Consider the following 13,640-nt stretch of genomic DNA (forward strand, 5'->3'; position numbering starts at 1 on the left):
GAAATGTCACACGCTATCATGAATAAGATATGAGTGTCGGTCACAGAAGAGCCCCAGGTGGCTTCCAGCTCCTCTCGAGAACCTCCTTCCACCACCAATGACTGTAAACGGGTCTATTCTTACATTTAATTGTTTTGTGCATGGAAATGCATTGGCTCCTGACATTGTCTGCATAACCTTACAGGTTACATAACCTTACTGTATAATGTCAATCTGCTGCGCTGTCTCTAGACCCCATAGCCTCCATTCAAACCCATCACTACAGTGGCTCTATTCTTGCTGTGTTCATTGAACCTAAAGTCCTGGCATCAGAATTACCATTGTAAAACAAAACATTTCTCTAAATGAGTGACTGTCTCGCAGGCGGCTGCTCTGGTCATTCATCTGGAATTACAATGATGTGAAATGTGAACAAGTGTGACTGCTGCAGTTAAGTTGCAGTAATAGAGGCTGTTTCCCAGCATGCTTTGCAGATAGACAGCTCCTTACTGCACTGAATGGTGACAGCAGTGCAGTGGTGTTCAGTTGAATGCGCTGAAGACCTCGCACATTTAATGTAACCATAGATGACCTGAATGCTTTCTCTATGAAAAGAATTGGCCATTAGCACAATAGTGGAGTGTTTAATGTGTGTTATGAACCTGGAGCTTGTTTGACCCCTGTTTGAAAAGAGCTTTGTGACATACCTTGTTTTTAACCATTAAATAGTCTAAACTTCTTGTCTCTTTCAGATATGCACACAAAATACATGTATAAGCAAATCTAGTCTGTTTTATGTTCTAATGTATTGTAGATAGAAAGGATAAAGGGGTAGTTTCTCCAAAAAAGAAAATGATTTCATTGTTTATTCACCCTCATGTATGGCTCAATAGAATATATTTTGAAGCTCTTTGGTATCCAAACAACATTAGACTCATTGACTTCCATTGTACAGTCACGAACTACCAAGACATTTCTTAAAATATCTGCTTTTGTGTTCCACTGAAGAAGAAGTTATATACAGGTGGAGTGACATGAAGTTGAATAAATGATGACAGTATTTTTATTTTTGGGTAAACTGTCCCTGTGTGTTATAAGATATAACAGTTATACCATGGCACTGTTACATAACAGGTCTGGGTGATATTCACCTTGATGGCCTGTTTGAGAATTTCATTACCATCAAAACTACAAACAGCTGACTTGCAGACAAAGATTGACAGCGTGGCTAATTGTTTATGTTGTAACATCAATGCAACGACAGCACTGTCCTTCATCGTCTACATAATTTCAGCAAACCAAAGGTCTGTTGTGCCCTGGCAGGTGATTTGGTGTCCAGAGCCATGCATCATCTCCAGCCTCTGAGCATAAAGAACCACAGCAATGGCACGCCGCTCCCCCAGAAGAGCACTCTGATCCACTGGGAGCCTGAGGCTTTATATACACTCTGCTACTTCATGCACTGCCCTCAAATAGAGTGGGAGAACCCCAATGTGGAGCCCTCCAAAGTCACGTTACAAATGGAGAGGTGAGGGACTGTAAATATGGCTTTTTCTCTGGGTGTTTTCTGAATAATGCAGGATTTGCTCGGGGCATTTACCTTCAGCGAAGTTGTTGTTTATTCAACTCGACACAGTAATGTGATGAGATGCAAAATAGTGGGAATGAGAAATGTTTTGCAATCGACTGCAAGGAAAAGGAAATGCATTGAAATAATGAAACATTATGAATAAGTGCATTACATCCAAAGCAGTCACTTCCTGTATCGGATGCAATATACATTCATTTTAACATTGTTAACATATTTATTGTATTATTTATTGTATTTATTTATGTATTAGTCTACTGTATGTATATATTCATAAATGCATTGTTCATTATTTGTTCAACTATTACTATTAACAAAGTTTGATTTAAAGGGATAGTTCACACAAAAATGAAAACTCTGTCACCATTAACTCACCGTCTTGTCATTTCAAACATGCATGACTTTCTTTGTTTTCCGCAGAACACAAAAGAAGATATTTTGAAGAACAATGTTACCGAACAGCGACGTCACCCATTCACTTGCTTTGTTTTTGTATTCATACAATAGAAGTGAATGCGCGATGGCGCTGTTCGGTAACATTGTTCTTCAAAATATCTTCTTTTGTGTTTTGGGTTTGAAATGATAAGAGGTGAGTAAAAGGTGACAGAATGGCTATTTTTGAGGGAACTATTCCTTTAATATATAGTTTTTTTTTAATAAGAAATGTCACGTTTTGTCTCCATCTGCAGGCCGTTTCTAGTACTGCCTCCTCTCATGGAGTGGATACGAGTGGCTTTGGCACATGCTGAACACCGCCGTGGCTTTTCAGTGGATAGCGATGATGTTCGGCAGGCAGCCAGACTCCTGCTGCCCGGGGTGGACTGTGAACCCCGCCAGCTGAAGTAAGCATGTTGCCATTACACTAACATCCAGCTACCAGATATCAATACCCATCATGAGAAATATTAAAATTGCTCATAAACAGTCTGTGCAAGTAAGCATTCCCAGTCCACCCCACCTAAACTATTAACTGCTTCAAAACCGCTGTTTTATTGCTATTACCCAGAGATGAAATAATAAAATGTGTTTTAATGAAAGAGAACCTTTAGAGAACATGTTTAATTTGTTCGTAATACGTGATTCAAGTTTGTTGCAGAGGATAAAGATGTCAGAATGATGTTATTGTGTTTGTGCCTCAGGACGGATGACTGTTTCAGTGTGTCACGTAAACTGGATGCTGCCTCCACAGAGGCCAAGTTCCTGCAGGATCTGGGCTTTCGAATGCTCAACTGCGGCCGGACTGACCTTGTCAACCAAGCCATGAATTTACTAGGGCCAGGTGGAATTAATAACATGAGTGAACAGGTTTGAATTGAAAATGCACATTGAATGTCATTGCACAAAAAATGCTACACGCACTACTCTTTGCTTGTGTTAAAGGGATAGTTTACCCCAAAATGAAGTTTTTCAAATCTGTTATTAGATATTAAATCTTGATATTCTGAAGAATGTTTGTAACCAAACAATTCTGAGGCACCATTGACTTAGTTGGAAACTATAACCACTATGGTAGTCAATTGTGCCCCAAAATGGTTTGGTTTCCTACATTATTCCAAATATCTTATTTTGTGTTCAACAAAACAAAGAAATGTATACAGATTTTAAACAACTTGAGGATGAATAAATAATGACAGAATTTCAATTTTTGGGTGAATTAACCCTTTAACTAGTCTACTACACATTTCACAAACAAAAGGACATTCTTTCATTATTTACTCCCCATCTTGTCATTTCAAATCCATATTACTTGCTTTCGTCTGCAAATCACATAAGCAGATACTTTGAAGAATGTTGGTAACCACACAACATTGACTTCCATTGTATGGACACAAAACCATTTCATTTCTCAAAATATCTCCATTTGTGTTCTGCAGAAGGAAGAATGTCATACAGGATTTGAAGGACATATGGGTGAATAAGTGACAGAATTTGTATTTTTGGGTCCACTATCCCTTTAAATGCGCTACATTTCCACAGCTATTGTCCGTTTCTCTTTGTAGAATCAGTTGGTGCTGCCGATTCCTCTCTAATAATCACAATGTTTTACGGTTGACTGTGTTAATCGGAACCAGCTTGTAGGGAATACACTTGCTCTTTTTCCTTTACTGATTGCTTGGCTGCATATTTGAGATCATTGAGTGGAAACATTTGCCATTTCCATTGTGTTTAGCTGATCACTCCTGTCATGTGATTTTCCATCTCTTGATTTGAGTAATGCTAAGGCTTTCCGGGAGATTGGTTTATGTCAACGCAAGGAAAGCTATTTTATTGCTCAGATTTATGGTTTTGTCCATGTAAAATGAAGTCATCTATTTTAATTATATGCAGCATATTGTTACCTATAAAGTCGGTTACTGTTATTGGCCTATAATCAGAAGACATAAAATACACTATCGATCAAACCGTGCCTCGCCAGAATTTTTATAGGTGTGATTTGATTGTTGGTCTTTTTGTCCTCTCCAGGGCATGACCCCTTTGATGTACGCATGTGTCCGCGGTGACGAGGCCATGGTTCAGATGCTGCTAGACGCGGGAGCTAACATCAACAGTGAGGTCTGTGACTACATCTTAACTGCTTTCCTGTCTTATATAGACATTCACTACACCCATCCTGTTCGTTCTCATAGTACCTTGTGTATTTTTATGTATAGTGTTTGTGTCTTCAGTGTTGTGCTTTGACAGGAGAAAACACATTGCTTTGACTCAGAGACATTTTTTTAAATCTCCAGGTGTTCCCAGACTCTGCCCTAGATGCTAGCACAGACAGATATTCCTCTAATGTAAACATTCACTATTCGTCACTGTTTTCAGCTTGAAGGAGCATGTTTCATAGTAGTCATAGTTTCGGTCACATGCAAGGAAATCAGATTGTTTCATATTTTGAAACTTTCGTAGACATCATTTATGAATCAGACTGTTTCCACTTACTCACAAAGATCAATACCTATAGAGATTCTCAGACCTCAGAAGTTTAGCTTCTCAGAAGTTTAGCTGTCGGTTTTAGGTTATCTGGACCTTTTACAGTACTTACAGTCTTTGTTTACAAATGAACAAAAGTCCAAAAAAACAAATCCCAAATAAACGTTTTTTTTATTGAAATGAGACAAAAGATGCTATGTTTTCAGATCACGAATACTGCAAAAAACTATTTCAATGCTAATAATGTTTAACATGGATTTTTAGTTCAGTTCAAAATCAATATTTGATGAAATAAGCCAGATTTTTACTCACAGTTTTTATGTCTTGACATTCTGTCAGTGTTTCACATTGCTGTTGGGTATCATTGTTTCTTTTGAAATTGACACTTGACTGAAACTGATGCAATATGTCTAGAAATGCTTATTAAAAGTAAAACTGGAGTAGTCCAGTTAATTTTTTACAGTAGCTGGATATATAAAAACATGTATACATTGCCAAATATCCCAACACCCAGTTACAGTGCAGGCATTATTTTAGAATACAGCATCTTTAAAGAGGCAGTCTCCTCTCCTATTTCCATCATTCCAGCTTAGCGCAGCATCTGTGCTTTTCCCAGAACAGGACTTCAAAGGTCTCCATCTCTCTCTTTTTGTCCTGCTCTACCCCCTGTACCTCCCTTAGGTGCCAAACACAGTGCACAAGTTCCCCTCAGTCTTCCCAGAGACCCGGCAGGCCACGCCTCTCACCTTCGCCGTGCTCCACCAACACATCCCCGTGGTGCAGGTAGTGACCTCTTTCGCCCACCTTGACCATTCGGCACAGATTGCGAGCTAATGAACTTGATAGAGTTGTTACCGTTATAAATGCAAAATCTGTAGTATGCATCAGATTTCTCCTGATAGTCTTGTCTGCGTGTATTAGGTGCTTGGTGTCCTCATTTTGTCATTATGTTCCATTTAAATTCATTATGCATTCGGTTATTAAATGTTTTTCATTGTCACGGTCTCTAGAAGCTTCATTACACTGGTATAAGTTATATTGCATAAGTTGCAAATTGCAATTTGACTGTTAAATTACTGTGTCGACGAATCACAAAAAGACGGTCAAGACAATAATAACATTGGCCAGTTATCTAAATAATGTACACGAAAAATTGAATCTCTTAGTATGAATTATTATTATCAATGAATGTTTGAAAGTCTTCATGAAATTGCGATGTTGACAGTTATGGTTAATAAAAGTGAACAAGGAATTATTCAATTAATTGTATCCAATAAACATAAAGTATCTCAATAATGATTTTAAGTGTTTTCAGGTTCAAGCAAGCAAGGTTTAAGTTTGGTAACCCAAGTACTCTCTCCCTTTACTCTCAGCTCTTGCTGGATGCTGGAGCTAATGTCGAGGGCTCTCTGCAGGACGGGATGGAGAACTACACGGAGACGCCTTTGCAGTTAGCTTCCGCTGCAGGTAAGAAAGCTCACGCTGCAGACTGGAAATCAGTGTCTTTTCCTTCCCGGATTACATAATTATCGGCCGGCAAAGCCACAAGAGAAAACTCAGCACTTTATTTGTTGTAGGGAACTTTGAGCTGGTCAGTCTGCTTTTGGAGAGAGGAGCAGACCCCATGGTTGGGACCATGTACCGCAACGGCATCTCCACTGCGCCACAAGGTGACATGAACTCCTTCAGCCTGGCCGCCGCACATGGACACAGGTACAGCACACAAACGTGCACACGCAGGCTCTTCATTTATTTATTCAAATCAAATCAAATTCCTTTCATCTTTTCCTTGTGCTGCAGGAATGTGTTTTGCAAGCTGCTGTCGCAGTCCGAGCAGGGAAAGGCAGATGTGCTTTCTCTGCAGGAGATCTTAGCTGAGGGTTCAGATATGGAAGAAGGGAATTCCCTAAAGAGGGAAGCAACCCGCACGGGGAAGGCCAAACTCAAAGCTCTAAGAGAGGCAATGTATCATAGCTCTGAACACGGCTATGTCGACATCACACTGGATATCAGAAGCTTAGGTTAGTGACCACAGTATCTACAGTTATCTTATAATACTACCACAATGGATTTATAGCTCAATTTAGACACAATACTCTGGTAATGCTTAAGTGAAATTGCATTTATGAACTAATTGCATATGACAAAGATGAATTACAAGCATAAGCTTGTTAAGGCATCGTTGCTAATGATTGTGTTTAGGGATTTGAACAAACCCACTAACCAAAAATATTAAACTTTGTAACATTTTTAGGTGAACTGTCCCTTTAAGTAGTGTGCAAAGTTTATGAAAACATAGCCCTGGGTAATGACTACAAACCTTTACCACACAAAATGAGATTAACAAATATTAATAACAGATAAAATTAAAATAAATCAATGAAATATGCACAAATAAAACCTGGTTTCACTGAATTTTCTCATTTTGCTAAATAATATTGTCCAATAAACACCTTCAAAGTTAAGTGTTTTATAAATGTTTCCCCCTCATATACTTCCTATTTAAATGGTTTAATCCCACCTGAGAGGTCATCAATAGCAAATATTATACAAATAACATCGCTTTTGGCCGCTACTGTCGCTGGTCACACAAAACTACTTATTAAAAGTATACGCGTTGTTGGTGGTTCATAACAGGGGTGCCCTGGACGCTGCACACCTGGCTGGAGTCCCTGCGAACTTGTTTTCTTCAACACAGGCGACCGTTGATTCAAGGGCTGCTGAAGGAGTTCAGTACTATTGAAGAGGAGGAGTATACAGAGGAGCTCATAACACACGGCCTCCCACTCATGTTCCAGATCCTGCGTGCCAGCAAGGTGACCACGTGCAAAATTCGCCACAACAAAGTGCATGTTTCCACATCTTGCATTACAGTGTTAAATTCGGCACACACTTCTGTTCAGAACAGCTTACAGTGCAATCTTGGTATTCACTTGTATTTGTGTATCTGAATAGAACCTCTGATCCCTAACCATTGCAGAGTCATTCACATAGTCTCAAATACCCAGATATGTCACAATTTGATTTGAGCACTCGAATTGGTCAGCAAGAATAATGCCCTTGGGTACATGCTGGATCTCTAGAATAGGACGTGATGGAAGAAGCTCATGTATTTTAGATCGAGCAGCATGTGGATATCCTCCTACAGTATTATGTAATACTAAGCTTAAAAGCTCTGGAAAGTGTCCTTAGCTGTGTTTACAGTACCGTTGACATTGAGACTTGGACCTTCCCCATATGTCCATATTTACTGCTTCTAAAGGAAAGGAAAAATAAAGGCAGCTGTTTTAGCGGTGGCTCAGGGGGTCTTGGTTTATACTGTATATTTATGATATATATGGAAACATGTTTGTCAGGATTGATATATGGTGGAGTCAGACAGCTTTACTCTGACCCCAACAGAAATGACTGACAGTTTCTGCTCCCTGCTCAGCCTTCACAAATAGTGTGTATGCTTGTTAGAACAAAGAGAGAAACAGAAAGGCACAAAAAGAGAGAGAGAGCAGTACAGTGCTGACAGCAGGTGATTTAAAGAGGCAGAGGCAGGCAGGGTGAGAGAAATGTCAGTTGATGAAGAAAGTCGTTCAGAAAATCTTTCAGAGAAACGGATGCTGCCAGCTGCAAAGAGAGTGATCTGGCAGGGATGTATGCGCCATCCTGCGTTTTGGGTATTTCACCTAACCTAGCAGCGGCAGTGTGCTTTTCCGAAAAACATCCTGCATTTATACTTCACAGATGCTGAATGCTGTCATTTTGCTATGTAGATGATGCACGAATTCAAAACATTTCAGAAGAGGCATTTAACAACCTCAACGCTGACATGTTATTTTGTAATGGTGCAACATAAGAGAGGTTTTCCTGTTATTTTCTTATGGGTTACAGAATGAAGTGATTAGTCAGCAGCTGGCTGTAATATTCACTCAGTGCTACGGCCCGTATCCCATTCCCAAACTGACAGTGATCAAGCGGAAACAGAACTCAAGACTGGGTATGTATTGCTAAACAAGTTTTTTTTTTGCTGTCTGTATAATATAGTGAGATGTGTGCTTTAAATCAACATTATTAAACATATTTCAAGCTTACTTTATTTTAAAAAGCCATTTAATTTTCTATATGTGACCCTGGATCACAAAACCAGTCTTAAGTAGCACGGGAACATTTTTAGTAAAAGCCAAAAATACATTGTGTGGATCAAAATTATAGATTTTTCTTTTATTCCAAAAATCATCAGGATATTAAGTAAAGATCATGTTCCATAAATATATTTTGTAAATTTTCAACCCAAAATATATAAAACAACTTCAAAGGCGATTTTCTCAATATTTAGATTTTTTGCACCCTTTACTTCCAGAGTTTAACACTCTTGTATCTCCACCAGATATTGTCCCATCTTAACTATGCAGCTTTCAGTTGATGTAAAAATCTCAATTTCGAAAAATTTACCCATAAGACTGGTTTTGTTGTCCAGGGTCACATATTATGTTAGTGTGCCTACACGCTAGAGTTAACATTGCATCACCTGGGTTTAAAGCAATTTAAGGGACAAAGGAAAGTTTAAAACTATTTAACCTATGCTGCAATGCGCTGTGTAGGCATCCGTTGACCCATGATTATATCAAAAGGGTGGGATGAGCTGTGATATTCCTTTACATTCTTGTGATGTCCCATTCTTATCAAAAATATGTTTTCTTTGCAAATAAAAACCATGCCACACATACAATACAATATAAAAATACAAATAAAAACCACCCTACACAAAAGACGTGCCATACAAATTATTGCATTTCTTTTAAACGTTCGCTTCTATTGTTGTACGTTTGTGTTTTGTGAATCAGATCCCCATTTTCTAAACAATAAGGAGATGTCAGACGTGACCTTCCTGGTGGAGGGAAAGCCATACTACGCTCATAAAGTTTTGCTCTTTACCGCCTCTAACAGGTCAGTCAGTGTACTGCATCCAACTACAAGTGCTCGTTCATACTGCAACTACACATCCATATAAATGACACATATATGTTCTTAAGTTGAATTGAAGCAGCATGTTGAGCACCGTTTGTTAATGTCGTACATTTTTAAATTTTTTCTAAAGGTTTAAGATGCTTTTAGCAAACCGACCGGCTGCAGAGAACACCTGTATTGAAATCAGCCACGTCAAATACAACGTATTCCAGGTACAGTCAGACTGCATTTCCACAATGTTTTTTATTAAACTGTTATTTCGTATTTTCCTTTTTATGGTCTATTGATGAACTGAAAAATAAAAGTCATACTCTATAAATCTGCTTTCTCCTGTAGCTGGTAATGCAGTATCTTTACTGTGGTGGAACAGATGCCCTACACATCAGAAACACAGAGGTTATGGATGTAAGTACAACAGTATTCATTTTATTTTAGTCTTATTAAATTGATTTTACCCAGTATAGCGAACACATTTTGTGGATTATTGTATTTATGATAATATTGAGTAATATTGATATTGACATGCGATTCCTCTGATTTCTGCACTTCTCTTCCAGCTTCTCTCTGCATCTAAGTTCTTCCATCTGGAAGCATTACAGAGACACTGTGAGATCATCTGTGCCAAGAACATCAACACGGAAACCTGTGTGGAGATCTACAACCATGCTAAAGTAAGACCTATCCATGCTCAGCTTTCATGTCATCACGTTCACTTTTTCTCAAAAACTATTAATAGAATTAAACACTGCAAGTATTGTCTTTTCCCTCTTCACATGTAGTTCCTGGAAGCACCTGAACTTTCGGCCTACATCGAGGGCTACTTTCTGAAGAACATGGCAGTTCTCATAGAGCTGGAGCCTTTTAAACAGCTGCTGTATAACGCCCCGGTGGAGAACTGCTGTCCCGATGTGCTGCATGACCTGGAGAAGACCCTGGCCACACGCATCCGCTCCATTCATCTGTCCTCATCTAAAGGATCAATTGTCTGATTGTCTCTAGTTCATATCAAAGCATGCGGAGAAAGTGTGTGCTCCCTTCAGAACTCTAGCAGTGCAGTCTAAATGTGTTCTGTTAGTGGCAGTAGCAATGCACTTCAGCTGAGTGTTCAATTCATCGAAGACTCTGGTGTCTTAGTACTGGCCAGATAACTTGAACTGTGCTTTAGAGTACAGCCATATAGATAACAATGGCATTTAACATACATTGCATAACACCTCTGACAGAACGTGGTTTTTGTTGGATGGCGTACTAATTTTTGTGAAATGTTGTACTTTTAGTAACTAAATCTAATGCAGAATGATGAAATATTACAGCAGCATACCACTTAAAAGTCAGCAGATTATGTCTTTTTGGTACTACACGGGTGTTGATAGTGAAAACTAAATTCACAATCATTGTTAGCACTGATGTTCATAGATATTTAGTAATTCACACAGAAGTTCTGCCTCGAAGCTGTACAGTTATTGCTCTTATCATGAATAACCATATGTTTTAAAAGAAGGCAGATAATGTGACTGCCAATGTAAATATCCACTCGAAGTCTCTCACAGGAATTATTGACTTCCAGCTGTAAGTAGATGTAAATAGAGAATGACGTCATCTTACGACTTCCATCAAGAGCTTACAATATTGTACAATAGACGTGTTCTTGAAGTCCCATTCACTGTTGTAAATGTAGAAGAGCATGTAAGTATTTTCCAGCTGTCATGTCTTGCATTGACTAACACTCGTACGTGTGTGTGTGTTGGGGGGGTCTTTTTGTGTGAGAAAGTGAACTATTATCCGCATGGAGTTGCAGAACTGTAGCTGTGAAACCCCTGGACAGATGACTGATTCAGAATGTGCCTGCATATGTTCTGACGTGATGTGTCCTGAATGTCACTTTGTGACGAAATCAGTGTTCTTTATAAAGATTACTACAAAATACACATGCGCCCTCTGTTTTTTTACAGCTTAAACTGGAAATCCATGTGTTTGTTAAATTGCTTGTGTAGCAGAAGCTGGTAAAAACTGTAATGTTTGCTGAATTTCAATGTCGATAGCTGATTCAGCAGTACTGTGATTTTCTCCTGCATGCATGCTGTTACTCTCTTCTACTGTTTGTTTGGAGTGCAATTCGACATGCCAGTTGTTGAAGTGTGTGAGGAAGGTTTAATCTCTGAAAACCAGATGATGTTAATGGGCGGTAGATATGGAGGTTGGAGGGGAGCATGAAGTGCTGCTATAAAAAAAGGCAGAGAGTTAGAGGTGTGAAGAACAGGGGATTAAAAAAGGTAACAGTTGCCGGCCCAGTGAGTATGGGTCTGTTCTGCTGATACAAAGTTTACTAGGCTTATTTCTAGCAAAATGGGGAGAAGTCCCTTACACACCACAAATGTTGGGTATTTCAATCCAGCATTGTCCATTAAAAATGGACAAACCAAACTGTTGGGTTAAATTAAGCCAGCAAATGGTTTATATGTGACCCAACAAAGGGTTAAAAACAATCCAGTATTTTGGGTTGAAACAACCAAGGTTTGTACATTATCAAAAGTTTGTACAGTATCGACCCCTCCTCTGCTCCTCATCTTCATTCCCAGTTCTCTCCAACATTCATTTATTTGATCTCTCTAGCCCTCTTTATAGGTTAATTTCTAACTCAACGATTGGGTTTGTTCGTCTTTGACCCAATGCTGATTTGAAAATAACCCAAAATCTTTAGTGTAAGAATGTGGAATATACTGGGTGATATAATGCAATACATTAAACAACACATAAATTAGAACCAGGTGCTGGAATTTTTCTAAATAAGAAAAGTGGCAAGTCCTTATAAATAATTGAATATATTGTATTCTCTTAACAAAGTTTTATTCTGCATATTTTCAAATATGTATTGTATTGTATTAAACTCCCTCCGTATTGCACCATTGTGATTTAGCATCGGGATATTTCACCTAAAAATGAAAGTTGTGTAATCAGTTACTCACAAGTTGCTCCAAACCTAAATAAATTACTTTAACCTTTATAACAGGAAGATATATGGAAGAATGTAACCAAACAGTTCTGGGTCACTATTGACTATTTATACATAAAAGTATGCATTGCTCTCCTTGCTGGTCTTCCTGCAAAGGCTATCAAGCCACTTGAGCTGGTTCAAAACGCAGACACGGTGTTAGACTGTTTGTTGTGTCCCTCCCATTACCCTATCCGTGTTGCAGGGTAAATATAATTTTGGGATTCATGATGTCACACTAATTCAGGAAAAAGTTTGTTGCAGTCCTGTTAATTTATCATGGCTAAAAGTAATGCTGTAGTGAGCAATCAGCATCGATGACCAGTTCTACTCTTTTTATAAAATTATATTTGTGAACATAGGGAACATTTGTGTTTGAAAAGCATAGTGCTAAGGACCCATGTTCGGGGTACCCCAAGACTTTTAAACTGCAGTTCTTTTGACACCAGCCCCCATTTGTGCATTAAAGGTTCCCAGTGGAACAAAATGGAGTGACTGTCTTTATGATATCGGTACGAACAAACAGAAACTAAATTCACGGCTCACTAACTTTATACTCTTAAACTCATAATCTGGCTTATGAACACAGAGTTACGGTAAATCAATTAGTTTTCTGCTGGGATGTCAGTCGATTGGAATGCCTCTGGTGTGTTACGTGTGTATCCACACGAGCTGTGATCTTTGTGTCGAGGATATTTTTGCGGGCCAGTGAAGTGTGGTGGACAGATGAAGGGGGCTTTTTAAAAGGTATCCATGGATACGGCTGTTCAAGGACACTTTTGAACAGTAGCAATGCTGTGTAAAGAATAAATAGGCGTGCAGAATCTTGTCTAAGTCACTTTTTATACCTCTGTACATGTATTTGTAGAGAATCGCACAGCTGAGTTTATGGTTCTAAAGGAGACGGAGCCAATCACTTCAAAAGCATATGAAAGTGCTGAATGTTTTGAAATGTCTCGATCCGTTTCATGTGGAAGAATCTGTGATTGAGCACATTGCCCTCTGGTTACAGATTTGTGTGGGACATCTAGTTTCACTGGATTGTTTTGTCCCCCGACGCAGAGGGTGGCCGGGTGGGTGGAGCCAAGAGACGACTGCAGTACTGCAGGCTTTGAACTTGTTGTTCACAAGATTCCAGCAACTTTGTGTGTGTGTGTACACAAACACATCATACATTTACATGGCCTTATTTGTTTTCATGTA

The 13,640-nt window shown here is 38.9% G+C and overlaps 1 protein-coding gene across 2 annotated transcripts in view; it reads left to right on the forward strand.

The window, feature by feature from the left end:
• btbd11b (BTB (POZ) domain containing 11b) overlaps positions 1-11,365 on the forward strand; it is a 43,691-nt gene extending 32,326 nt beyond the window's left edge. Inside the window, exons 3-17 of one of the 2 annotated variants that reach the window (XM_079465781.1) lie at positions 1,303-1,507; positions 2,257-2,409; positions 2,707-2,872; positions 4,031-4,120; positions 5,168-5,269; positions 5,860-5,953; positions 6,064-6,199; positions 6,287-6,507; positions 7,124-7,302; positions 8,369-8,474; positions 9,322-9,424; positions 9,576-9,657; positions 9,782-9,850; positions 10,003-10,116; positions 10,225-11,365. In XM_079465781.1, coding sequence (XP_079321907.1) covers positions 1,303-1,507; positions 2,257-2,409; positions 2,707-2,872; positions 4,031-4,120; positions 5,168-5,269; positions 5,860-5,953; positions 6,064-6,199; positions 6,287-6,507; positions 7,124-7,302; positions 8,369-8,474; positions 9,322-9,424; positions 9,576-9,657; positions 9,782-9,850; positions 10,003-10,116; positions 10,225-10,434 — 2,030 coding nt within the window. In that variant the 3' untranslated portion in view covers positions 10,435-11,365. The remainder of the gene's footprint in view (positions 1-1,302; positions 1,508-2,256; positions 2,410-2,706; positions 2,873-4,030; positions 4,121-5,167; positions 5,270-5,859; positions 5,954-6,063; positions 6,200-6,286; positions 6,508-7,123; positions 7,303-8,368; positions 8,475-9,321; positions 9,425-9,575; positions 9,658-9,781; positions 9,851-10,002; positions 10,117-10,224) is intronic. The other variant, XM_079465782.1, reaches the window with a different exon arrangement.
• Positions 11,366-13,640: the final 2,275 nt, after the last annotated feature.

Source organism: Barbatula barbatula (assembly GCF_947034865.1).
Source record: "Barbatula barbatula genome assembly, chromosome: 10".
NCBI classification, from domain to species: Eukaryota; Metazoa; Chordata; class Actinopteri; order Cypriniformes; family Nemacheilidae; genus Barbatula; species Barbatula barbatula.